The 12,321-nt window shown below is 48.1% G+C and overlaps 1 protein-coding gene across 2 annotated transcripts in view; it reads right to left on the reverse strand.

Moving 5' to 3' along the window:
- Window positions 1-12,321, reverse strand: part of TRIM24 (tripartite motif containing 24) — a 138,014-nt gene that overhangs the window by 33,396 nt on the left and 92,297 nt on the right. For both annotated transcript variants that reach the window (XM_034779081.1, XM_034779075.1), the window contains exons 8-9: window positions 12,125-12,242; window positions 3,008-3,273 (exon numbers count right to left, since the gene is read on the reverse strand). In XM_034779081.1, the coding sequence (XP_034634972.1) occupies window positions 3,008-3,273; window positions 12,125-12,242 (384 nt within the window). The remainder of the gene's footprint in view (window positions 1-3,007; window positions 3,274-12,124; window positions 12,243-12,321) is intronic.

Here is a 12,321-nt window from a genome sequence, read left to right on the forward strand (position 1 = left end):
AAACTGCTGAGCCATGTGTCTAGATTTAACCAATGGGCAGTGAAACTTCTTCTTAAGGTCAGGTGCGTATATCTTCAGCAAGTGGAGGGTAGCCCTGGAATCCTTTAGGGTATGGAGAGACTTGTCCATCTTCTGATTAAAGTGGTGCGATTCATCGAAGGGGAGGTCCTCAATAGTATTCTGGACCTCCCTAGGGAACTGACACATAGGAACCATGATTCCCTGTGCATGACAAAGGCAGTAGCCATAGCTCTAGAGCAGGGGTGGCCAACCTGTGGCTCCGGAGCCACATGAGGCTCTTCAGAAGTTAATATACTCCTCCTTGTATAGGCAGCGATTCCGGGGCTGGAACTAAAGGCACCAACTTTCCAATGTGCCGGGGGTGCTCACTGCTCAACCTCTAGCTCTGCCACAGGCCCTGCCCTCACTCCACCCCTTCCTGCACCCTCCCCTGAGCCTGTCATGCTCTCACTCCTCTCCCTCCCCCCCCGAGCCTCCTGCATGTCACAAAACAGCTGATCAGGAGGTGAGGGATGGGGGGGGAGGGGCGTGAGGTGCTGATCGTTGGGGCTGCCGGTGGGGGGGGGAGGTGCGGGGAGCCGGGGGGGGAGGAGAGGGATGGAAGGAGGGAAGCTGATTGGGAGCTGCTGACTTATTACTGTGTCTCTTTGCCAATGTACATTGGTAAATTCTGGCTCCTTCTCAGGCTCAGGTTGGTCACCCCTGCTCTAGAGGAAGCATCAGCGGTATCGACTGTAAATTGGAGTGCAGTCCTGGCTATCAGTTTGCCTTCATCTATCAGAGCTTGAAAATGTGCTCTGTCCTGTTGTGGAGGGCTGTCAGTAAACTCTGCTAACTTGGCATTGTTCAGGAAATTGTATTTAGCCAATAGTGCCTGGTAACTGGCTATCTTGACCTGGAGGATAAATGATGAGAGCTTTCTTCCCAACAGATACAGGCGTTTGCCCTGGACCAGCAGGAGTAGACCAGGGATGTTGTTCTCCTTTCAGAAGCAGCATGGACCATCAGTGCGTTGGGAGAGGGGTGTACCAGTATGGTTTCCTTAACAGGGAGAGCTATTCTGTTGGGCCCAAAAGTGTGCAGAATGTTTAAGAGTTTGGAGTCTTGGATCTCCTCAAGAGGAATTTGAAGCTCTCCAACAACTCTGAGGAGAAAGTCCTGGAATTGCCCAAAGTCACTGTGGGTGGGTGGGGGAAGGGGACACAGAAGTCACTGTTTTGTCTAGGGATGGCAATGGCAGTCTTGCTGGTTCTGGCAGAACTGCTGGATCTGGAGCATAATGTTCCTTCTCCTCTGATGGATGCAGGTGCAGATCGGAGTGTCTCCTTAGACGGGAGGCAAGGGATGGCTCCTTAGCAAATCAGATCAACTCTGCAAATGGATACTGTCCAAAGGCCCCCCAATACGGCCAGTCGGAGGGGTAGATAGGTGGTCATGGGGGCCCCCATGGTATGAGGTACCAGCAGCTCAGAGTTAGATGAGGTGGAGGTTGGGACCAAACCAATATGGGTCTTTTAGCTGGTGGAGGACACGGAGAGTCAGGGAAAAGCAGTTCATCGGAGAGTTCAGAATCTCCCAAGGAGAAGGCCGATTCTGGTTCCAGTGGCGGTATCATTGATGCCGTTGGAGGGGAGATGTATTCTGCATATGGGACGGGTGATAAGCTCCTTCCAGCAGTTGATTCTCCCAGAAGCAATATCTCCCTGGAAGTGGAAGGGCCCGGTGGAGGAGGGGATTCCAGATCTGGGAGAGCGAAAATGTCCTGTGAGGTGGCAACAGATTCATATCTCCCCAGTGTGAGAGGAGTTCTGCTTGTCCAGGCCATTGGAAGTGGTGAGTAGGGTGGTATCTGAAGTTGGCAGTGATCAGAATTCGTTGGTGCCAATGGATCCCAGGTTTTGGGACATGCCAGGGATGACAGTACTGATGGAACACAGTCTGCTACCAATGGAGCCCAATGCTTATGGGCTTTCTTGTTGTGCCACTGGGACTTAGTACATCTTAAGTCCTCATGGGCCGAGCTAGTGGGCTTGTTTACAGCCAAGTCAGACTTCTTTGAAGTGGACTTAGAGGAAGACAGTCTCATGGTTATGAGTGTGCTTACTAGCTTCCTGAAAAGATCCCGCCATGGGGTCTATGAGGGTAGATTCTCCCAAAGCAGAGTCAGATTTGGGGCAGGAGGTGCACTCCTTGCTGAGTCTGGCCTATATATATGGGAGGGAGTTCCCCAGTCTGGGTCCTTCTTCTCTGGCCTTCTCCATGACGTATTTGCAGAGATAAAATTCCTGTACTTCTTGGGTATGGCTGGGGAATGATCAGCCGATACACCGCGATGAGGTGCAGTGAGCTGCCCCAAGGCAGTACAGGTAGCACTGGTGGCTGCCGCTGACTGAGAAGGATCACGGGCAGGAAGCAGAGTTTAAAGCCTGGAGCCCTGGGCATAGTCTGGTGCCCCGGGGTTTTTAGACTAATTAAATGCTAAAACAGTAAAAACTATTAGAACTGTTAACACTATTTACAAACTAGATGATTTTTATTTTGTAAAACTAAACTGAAGCTGTGGAAACGTAAAGGTTCCGTTCGGACCACGCAACAGTGAGAAGGAACTGGAGAGGCAGTTGGTCCGCCCCATCCTTTATCCCCTTGGAGGCACGAGGCGAGCCAGGGTGTATGTGCAGACCAATGGACACTGCTTTCAAATTCTCTGGCACCAGGCAGATGTGTAATCCATAGCGGAATACAACAGGGACCATCACTCAAAGAATAAGAGTTCTTTACAATGCTTAGAGATTATCAGAAAGTTCCTGAGATACGGGCATTGAGATCTTGAAAAAATGCTGTAAATACATACTATATGGGCTTCCTTATAACTATATGTGCTAAAGAAAGCTGCGCCAATGAAATGTCACTGGAAGTCACCCTGTTATCATTCTGTTAGAACAAGTACAATCAGACATGTGTTCTCTCTGGAACAATGATAGTTTACCTGATGAGAAGTAGGAGTGTGCTGCATGGGACCTGGAATTCTTGGGTTTGGTAGAGCCACTGGACCTACCCTGCGTTGAGCCTGCTGCCTCTGAGCCAGGACCTGCTGCTGCATGTGCTGGAGTCGTAGTTGAGCTAAACTGATCTGTGTTGGGAACTTAGACAGTTGGTTTGAAGGTAAGCCACTTTGTGGCTGTAAATTTGGTTCCATCACAGGGCTCTTGGGCATGTGTGGTGGGGTTTCTTTATCTTCAATTACCAGAGAACCTGGTAAAAAATAAAAATATAAGTTTTAATGTTCACCTTACTCTTTGGAGATATGCAGGTTTTCATCATTTCCCTCTTTTTATGCCATCAGACCACCATTCTTAATTGCAGTTTAAAGGATGGGTAAACAATTCTTTCCAGAATCAGTGTCAGTGGCGGCAGAACTGCATGCATTATTGTGCCATCAATAACAATGAGGGCCCTTCTATTACACTGAAAACTATGGGTTATTTAACTTAAACTGAGATACTTTAAAATGCTGCTATTTCATTTTCTTAGATATATTCTAAACAGCACCCAATCACTAAGTTATTTAGTAACAGCCAGTTAGCTTTTAGATATTATCACACTGTCAGTAAAGAGTCTAGCTCAGGGGTCTCAAACTCAGATGACCCCAAGGGCCGCATGAGGACTAGTGCATTGGCCTGAGGGCCGCATCACTGAAACCCCCGCCACTGCCTGTGGCCCCGCCCCCACTCCACCCCTTCCAATTAGGCCCCACCCCTTCCCTGCCCCATTCCAATCCCTTCCCTGAAGTCCCCACCCCAACGCTGCCCCCAGGGGGTGCAGAAAGGGTGCAGCGGGGGCTGAGGGCAGGGAGTTGAGGTGCAGGAGGTGTGCAGGGTGCTCAGGACAGGGAGTTGGTGTGTGGGATACAAGAGGGGTGCAGCAGGGGGTTGGGGTGCAGCAGGTGGCTCAGGGCAGGGAGTAGGGGTGCAGGAGGGGTACGGGATGTGGCAGGGGGCTCAGGGCAGGGAGTTGGGGGTGCAGGAGGGATTCAGGGTGTGAGCTCCAGCCTGGTGCCGCTTACCTAGAGCAGCTCCAGGGTGGCAGTGGCACTCACTGGGGCCAGGGCAGATTCCCTGCCTGCCTTGGCCCCCGGCTCTACGCTGCTCCGTTCCAGGAAGCAGCTGGAACCGTGTCCCTACAGCCCCTGGGGGAGGGGCTCAGGGTTCACTGCTTGTGCTGCTCTTGCCGCTCCTCCAGCTACCTCCTATGAAACTCCCATTGGCCGCGGTTCACTGTTCCCGGCCAATGGGAGCTGCAGAGGGCGGTGCCTGGAAGGAGGCAATGCCGGAGCCCTCTGCCTCCTTCCCCCTCCCCCCGGCCCGAGGGGGCATGCTGCCGGCTGCTTCAGAGAGCAGCGTGGGGCTCGCAGCATCAGGAGGCAATCCCACAGGTAGGCAGAGGGGCGGGGGGCATGGGGAGCTTGGCGGGCCATACACAAGAGCCCCGCGGGCGCATGTTTGAGACGCCTGGTCTAGCTAGTACTCTAGCCAACACAAATTCAGGCCTGAGTTTCTTCAATATACTATTACAAGACATGGTCTATGGGGAAAAAAATGTTCCCTGATCAACCTTGACTCTGAAGCTTTAACCCCTGGAGGCTTCAACTTCTGAAACTGTGTAATAAACCATGGAAACACACCAAAAAGGGCCAGTGCTAAATTATTATTATTATTATTATTCATGAAACCATTCTAATAGCCTGAAACACACAGGCTCCCACATGGAATTCCTGTTTCCATTTCAGTATCTCTCAGACTTTAAGGGAGCAGAACCCAACAATTCAAAGGCATATCAGAAGGAAGGAAAGAAAGGTTTCCTGGAAATAAAGAAAAACAGCTTATTTTATACCTATTCACATACACCTTATTCACATGGCTGGAAGGTTCACCCCTGAGGAAAAATACAGATACACCTCTTTTGCGATCTCTTTTCCAAAGATAGGTACAGGCAGAGAAAGAAAAAACAGTTACTAACTTGTTCCGTAATGACTGTTCTTCAAAATGTGTTGCACACATCCATTCCACTTCAGGTGAATGGGTGTCCAGTGCATTAGCTGTATGATGGTATAAAGGGTGGAGCCGCTGTCCTGTTGACCCCCGAGTCATGGAATGGACATGTCCAACAAGTCTCGAACAGTTACAGAACAAGTTAATAACTGTTTTCTTTGAGTGATTACACGTGTCCATTCCACTTCAGGTGACAAGCAGTTCAATCTGGAGATGCACTGGAGTCTACTTGAATTATTGTAAGACATGTCCAAATCTGGCATCATCTTTAGACTGTTGGGAGATAGCGTAATGAGAAACAGAAGTATGTACTGATGACCAAGCTGCAGCACTACAAATGTCCAGTATAGAAACACGGCTGAGGCCACGTGAGATCTCACTGAACATGCCATCACCCTATCTGGGAGAGTTACATTGGCCAGGACATCACACAAATGTATACAGGAGGAAATCCATGACAAGGTTCTGAAATGAGACTAGAAGACCCTTCATCCTGTCCGTGAGTGCCACAAACAGCTGTGAGGACAACCTAAGCAATTTAGTTCTGTCCAAGTAGAATGCTAATGCTCTCCTAACATTCAATAGGTAGAGTATCTCTTCCTCCTCCTAAGCATGAGACATAGCAGCTTGCCAACTTCCTTGCCTAAGTGACTGATATGGATGTGAGAAACCACTTCGGATGAGGGCATAGGTCTATTTTGTCCTTGTAGGGGACTGTATGCAGTGGATCAAATACTAAAACTCTCAGTTCACCTACTCACCAGTTACCTCACTGAGGTAATTACGACCAAAAAGGCTACCTTCATTGAGAGATGGAGCAACAAACAGGTAGCCAGAGGTTCAAAGGGAGGGCCCATTGGTTTTGCTAACATTAGGTTAAGTCCCAAGGAGGAATAGGATCCTTTACTTGGGTATAACACCTGTCCAGACTCTTTGAAAGCCTGACTGACATGATGATGGAGAAAAGAATGACTACCAATCAGAGGGCAGAAAGCCAAGATAGCTGCTAGGTGAACCCTCATGGAACCAACAGCAAGACCTTGTTGTTTCAGATATAACAAACAGTCTGGTGTATGTTATATTGGAGCCAGACCGGGGAAACCCCTTTTTGCTGAGACCAAATGGAGAATCTCTTGCATTTCGATAGATAAGCATCCTTAGTAGAAAGCCTTCTACTATTCAAGAGGATGTTTTGTACCTTCCTTTGAACAGATCTCCTCTTGAGGGGTTAACCAGGGAGCTTCAATGATGTAAGGTGAAGGACTTCCACATTGGGATGGAAGAGGTAACCATGGCCTGGTAAAATCAAGTCTAGGTCTGGTGGTAGTGTCAATGGAGACCTGCTTGAGATGCTCAGCAGAGTGGAAAAACCAAGACTGGGCAGGACACTCTGAGTTTCACTCAAGCATGGTCCAGTTTGATTTTTAAACACCATCCTGGGCAGGAGCAGATATGAATACATGAGATTGTCTGTCCAGGGTAACAGAATAGAGTGTGTCAGATCCTGTACTGTGACCTGCTTGTGAACAAAACTGATGGCACTTTCTATTGGTGCATGTTGCAAACAGGTCTATATGGGGAACTCCCACACTTGGAAAATGAACCTGACAATACCCGGTTGGAGAGACCACTCAGTGACTGGTGAAATACCTGCTCAATTGGTCTACCAGACTGTTCTGGACACCTGGAAGAAGGGAATGGATGGAGATGTTGATACAAAAGTCCCAAAGCAGCACTGGCTCTTGGCAAAGAAGTGCCAATCATGCCCCTTCCTGTCTGTTCACATAGAACTTGACCACTGTATTGTCCATAAGTCCTAGTAAATTCCTTCCCTTGATATGGAGAAGAAAAGTCTGGTAAGCTAGATAAATGTAAAAGTTGAGAGCCATTCATGTAGTGAACTAATCCTGGCCAGGCCATAGCCCTTGAGTTTTCAGGTGGATTGTCACAACCCTGGGGCGGAAGTGTCCATAACCAAAGTCAAAATAGATTGCGAGGGAGCAAAAGTAACAAGCACGCACACACATTCAGTCCACCAGTCCAAAGAGGCTAAGATCCAGGTGGCTATTCAAACCACCATACTCATTGGATGACGAATTGGAGAACACATCAAGCTAAGACAGCTCTGCAGCTTCCTGAGATGAAACCTGGCCAACTGAACCATGTAAATATGTGAGGCCATATGCCCCAGAAGTCTGAGGCAATTTTGAACTGTTGTGGTAGGACAGGCCTTCACGTCTAATAAAATGGCCAGCATCGTCTGGAATCTTGTTTGCATGACGAACACCCTGTTTTCCGTAGAATCTAAGACTGTTCCTATAAACTCTATCCTATGAACAGGAGAGAGGACTAACTTTTCCTCTTTGATCAGTAATCCTACTGTGCTGAAGGTGGTTTGGATCATGGTCATGCTAGATATTACCTGGCTCTTGGATTGGCCTCTCACCCACCAGTCATCCAGGTATAGAAACACTTGAACTTCATTATATAATGCCTGCATCTGTAACTTTCACTCCATGCATCTAAAGAAATAGGGTTTTTACCCACAAAAGCTTATGCCCAAATAAATCTGTTAGTCTTTAAAGTGCCACCAGACTCCTTGTTGTTTACTTGAACTTCTGATTTCCTCAGAAACACTGCCACCACTGCCATCCACTTTGTAAAAACACATGGGGTCACAGATAGTTTGCAGACCTGCCATTTAGCCTGACAGTGGGATCGGCTAACCAGAAATCTGAGGAATTATTGTTGCTTTGATTTATTGCGACATGAAAACGTATGTCCTTTAAGGTGAGCACATCAGTTGCCAGGATCCAGGGAGGGCATAACGGAAGCCAGAGTGAACATGCAAAACTTTATTTTCTTTAGATATTTATTGAGCTCCTGCATGTCTAGTACAGTTCTGAGACCTCCTTTTGCTTTTGGGATTAGGAAGTGGCGAGAATAAAACCCCTTTATCTCTGTGCAGAAGAGGAACTTCTTCTATGGCTCCCAACAGAAGAAGAGACTGTACCTCAGAGATGACCTTTGTGAGAACGGTCCCTGAAAAGGGATGGGGGACAGAGGTGGTGGTGGTGGGGTAGAAATAAACTGAAGAGCGTATCACAATTCCATCATGTGTAAAACCCATTGATCTGTAGAAATATGGGTCCAAGCACTTAGGAAGTGGGATAGTCTGTTGGAAGAAATCGGGGTATGAGAAGCTGGCAAACTGAAAACTGGTAAGCTGTCCTCAACCAGAATGTCAAAATGACTGCATGGTGTTCTTGTCCTGTCTGGACAAATTTATAGCAGACAAAAAAAAAAAAAGAGTAGACAGAGGTATTCTCCTGTAACTTCTCCCTTTCTTTATAGGCCAGGTCCTGATGGTGAGACATACAGAAAGCATAATGATGAGGCTACTGTAGACAGAACCACTGCTTCTTTGGCAGAAGAGCGTAAATATCCATAGACTTGTGCATAGCCCTAGAGTCTGTTTCAGGCTATGAAGCCGGTCATCGATCTGCTGTGCAAATAGTTATAGTTCCTCAAAGGGGAGATCTTGAATGGTTTGTTGGCCCTTTTGAGGAGGACCTGATGCCTGGAGCCACAAACATTTACTTATTGTAACAGCCGATGCCCTGGCTCGGTCATTAGAATCTGCAGCATCCAATGCAGCCTGAAGCGGCCATCATCTTTCCCTCATTAACCATAGTGTGGAACTCTTGCCTGGTCTCCCCCTGCAACTTGTCTATTAATTTTAAAATATTGTCCCAGAGGGAGAAGTTATAACATCCCAGCAATACATGCTGATTAGCAATCCGGAGGTGTAATCCTGCTGTCAAATGTATTTTTTCCACAAAAAGATCAAGCTATTTTGCAACTTTTAATTTTCAAGTAGATGCCTGCTGACCTTGGTGCGTGCTCTCATTAGAAACTGAAGCAACCAAAGACTCCAGGTATGGAAAGACATAAAAATGTACAAACCCCCATAAGGGCACATAATCCTTCTGCTCCCTCCTTTTAGCTGTAGGAGGCATGGAAGATGGAGTTTGCCATAACACTTTAGTGAACTCCAGAACAGCCTTGTTTATGCAAACTGCCACTTAAGAAGGCCCCACAGATCCCACAATATCAACCAATCTGTGTGAGTTCTCCTGAACTACCTCCACCTGCATGTCTAGGGAGGAAGTCACACTTTTTAGAAGGTTCTGTTGAGATGTTTCCTAAACTGCCGGTGACACTGGTATTGAGAGACTCAGCAGATCGTGTGTCACAGCATATACCTGAGGTATTGTTGGCACTGGGACAGTCTCTTGATACTGCTGAGTCAAAGATGGTATCACCTTAGAGGTCAGTCTCAACAAGGCTGCAATCAGCATCAGTCAGCAACCCTGCCTGATGTGCTATTTACCGCAGGGACTGCCTCTGCATCAAGCACACTCTACTTTCCTTCCCAGCTTGTTTGCTGGACTTCAGTGCCAGAGACCTTAATCTCCTGGGCGCTGAGTCCCTTGATGCCAGCTTACGGTGCCTCCTCTTCAGTACCAGAGAAGATCTGTGTTGAGACTCTGAGAAGACAGGCAACCACTCCTAACTGAAGGAGACTCGCTTGGTGCATGCTCTAAATGGGGATGCTCCCAGGGTGGATGGAGGGCTGCCTCCATAAGGTGCTTTAGTCTGACCTCCCTGTACTTCTTAATTCTGGACTTAAAGTCCCTGCACATTTGGCACCAGTCTCCGATGTGTGGCACCTGAAGTGAGAGTCACTGCCTGGCACCGATTTCTTGCATGCATCACAAGGCCTGAAGCCCAGAGACCGAGGCATGCCTCAACACTGGGCACTAATACCCCTGTGGTGGGAACCGAAGAACATACTAATAAGTATCCCAGGACAAGGAAACTTAATAGCAAAAAATTCTGTTAAAGCAAACTATTAAACAAGTGCGCACTATATACAAGACTAAGAAAGGGAAACACTTGCAGCAACAAGATAAAGTGCTCTGACAACCGTCACAGCACTAAGAAGGAACTGAGGAAGGTCAGGGACAGCTTTGACTTTACAGCTTCGCACAGCAGCATGAGACAGCAGAAGGTGCATGCACCACCCCAACAGGTACCACTAAGGGAAAAGTCCCAGATGCTAATGCATTGAGCGCCCACATACCTGAAGTGGAATGGACATATGCAATCACTTGAAACAGAATCGAGTAGTTATTCAGTACCTGTGAGAAAGTGCTGCCATGACAAGATCCTCTTATGCCAACATTTCCCCACCTTTTTGTTATAATTAGGGTCCTACCAAATTCAGTCTATTCTTGTTAATTTCACAGCCAGAGGGTTTTAAAATTGGTCAATTTCATGATTTCAGATGTTTACATCTGAAATTTCAGGGTGTTATAACGGTGGGGGTCTTGGCCCAAAATGGTATCGTAGGGGGGTTGCAAAATTGCTGTGCCGGGGGAGGGGGAAGGGTACCAAGACTGACACCCTCACTTCTGTGCTGCCTAGGCAGCAGCCTTCGAGCTTCCTGCAGTTAGAGGAGGTTCTTGGAGGTGGAGAGGCTCTCCCGCATGCTGCTAGGAGCACCCCAGCAGGGGCTCCTAGCTGCCAGTCCAGGCCAGTGACAGATTAAGGCAGGGTCCCCTGGTCAATTTGAGCCCCCCAACCCGGAAAAATGGGTGCCCCAGCCCCAGAAGAAGCTCCAGGGCAGAAGCCCTGATCGGGTCACGCTGAGCCCCAGCAGGAGCCCTGGGGGACGGAAATCCCGAGCCTGGGCTGCCCCGGCTGCAGCCAGCAGGAGTGGAAGTCCTCAGCCCCAGGAACCACTGGGGGGGAAGATGCCCCGAGCTGTGGCAGGAATCGTGAGATGGGGGCAGAAGCCCAGACCCCAGGCTGCCCCAGCTACAACCGCCGAGAGCAGAAGCCTCCAGCCCGGGAGGAGCCGCTGGGGGAGGAAGCCCCAAGCTTGGCGCCCAGAACTGGGGCGGTGGGAGAAGAGACAAGCCAGGAGCCCATCTCCCGGGCTGCTGCAGCACAGAAGTGAGAGTGTACCACCCTCATTTCTGTGCTGCCTCTGGAGGTGGGTCTTATCTCCCCACCAAGAGCAGCCATGCAGGGGAAGGACAACTCCTGTCCCTTCTCAGCATGTCCGGACTAGCAGCTAGGAGCCCCAGGCTCCCAGCAGCAGGGGAGATCAGATTTCATAGAGAAGGGCTGATTCCACAGCCGTGAAATTGGTAGGGCCCTAGTTATAATGCAAAGCTGGTTGCACTTTTTGACCAAAGGCCAAAATGCCTGATAGGTACATCCAAAATCACTCTCCAACAGAAAGATGGAGACACTGACAAAAAACCCTGCAGATATTGAAAACAAGGGAGGCACGCAATTATCAAATTCCTCAAGATAGAGACATTCTAGCCTCCAATTCCTGCTCCTAGCAGGGCAGTTCCTATGCTGCATGTCTTCATTAGACTGAGTACGTATACTTAGTCAATCATACTGAACAGGCTCTTCACAAAACTCCCTATCATAGGATGTACAAGCAGAAACCTAGCCAGTGGCAGATAGAAGAGAAAATGCAAATGCCAGTCTGAAGGTAGGAATCCAGCCTGCCTAGAGAGCATGGTACAGTGGGGATGGTCAATCTTTGCTTGCTTTATGAGTTTTATGCTTTAACAATTTGCCAAGGACAGTAAGCAAAATCTACAGAGCTAGGAAAAAAGCACCCAACTCCAACAGAAAACTATTGCTCAAAAGACTGCTTTCTGTACCTGATGCAGTTTCATTGTAGTTTCCCATTGTAGTTTTTTCCTTTTCGTCTCCCCACCTCAGTTAGCTAAAACTAGTTAGGCACTGCCTATCTAGCCTTACTACCTGGAACAGCATCCAATATGGAGTCAGATCAGACATGCCCTATAGAGTAATTTCTGTCCACAGGTAGAAGATATATTAAAGAACACATGAGAAATACGCTCAATTATTTATCTGGGAGGCCGGTCAGCTGACAAAACTATTTTTAGTGATACCACCAGTTTCTAAAGAAGTTGATAAAACAAGCAGGAGCCACATCATACCTAGATTGAAAATATTTTGAGCCCAGAAGCTAGGATCACAGTGAAACTGGACAGTGGTGTTAGTCACTGGTGAAGCATCACACCTTGCTCGAAGGAGATACCGTAGACGATATGTAATCTAGAACAGGAAAACACCTTGTACAAAACACATTTTTTTCTTCTAGGAAAAAACCCTGATTAACTTGTATCAATTTTCC

This window comes from Trachemys scripta, chromosome 1 (assembly GCF_013100865.1).
Source record: "Trachemys scripta elegans isolate TJP31775 chromosome 1, CAS_Tse_1.0, whole genome shotgun sequence".
In the NCBI taxonomy this organism is placed as follows: domain Eukaryota; kingdom Metazoa; phylum Chordata; order Testudines; family Emydidae; genus Trachemys; species Trachemys scripta.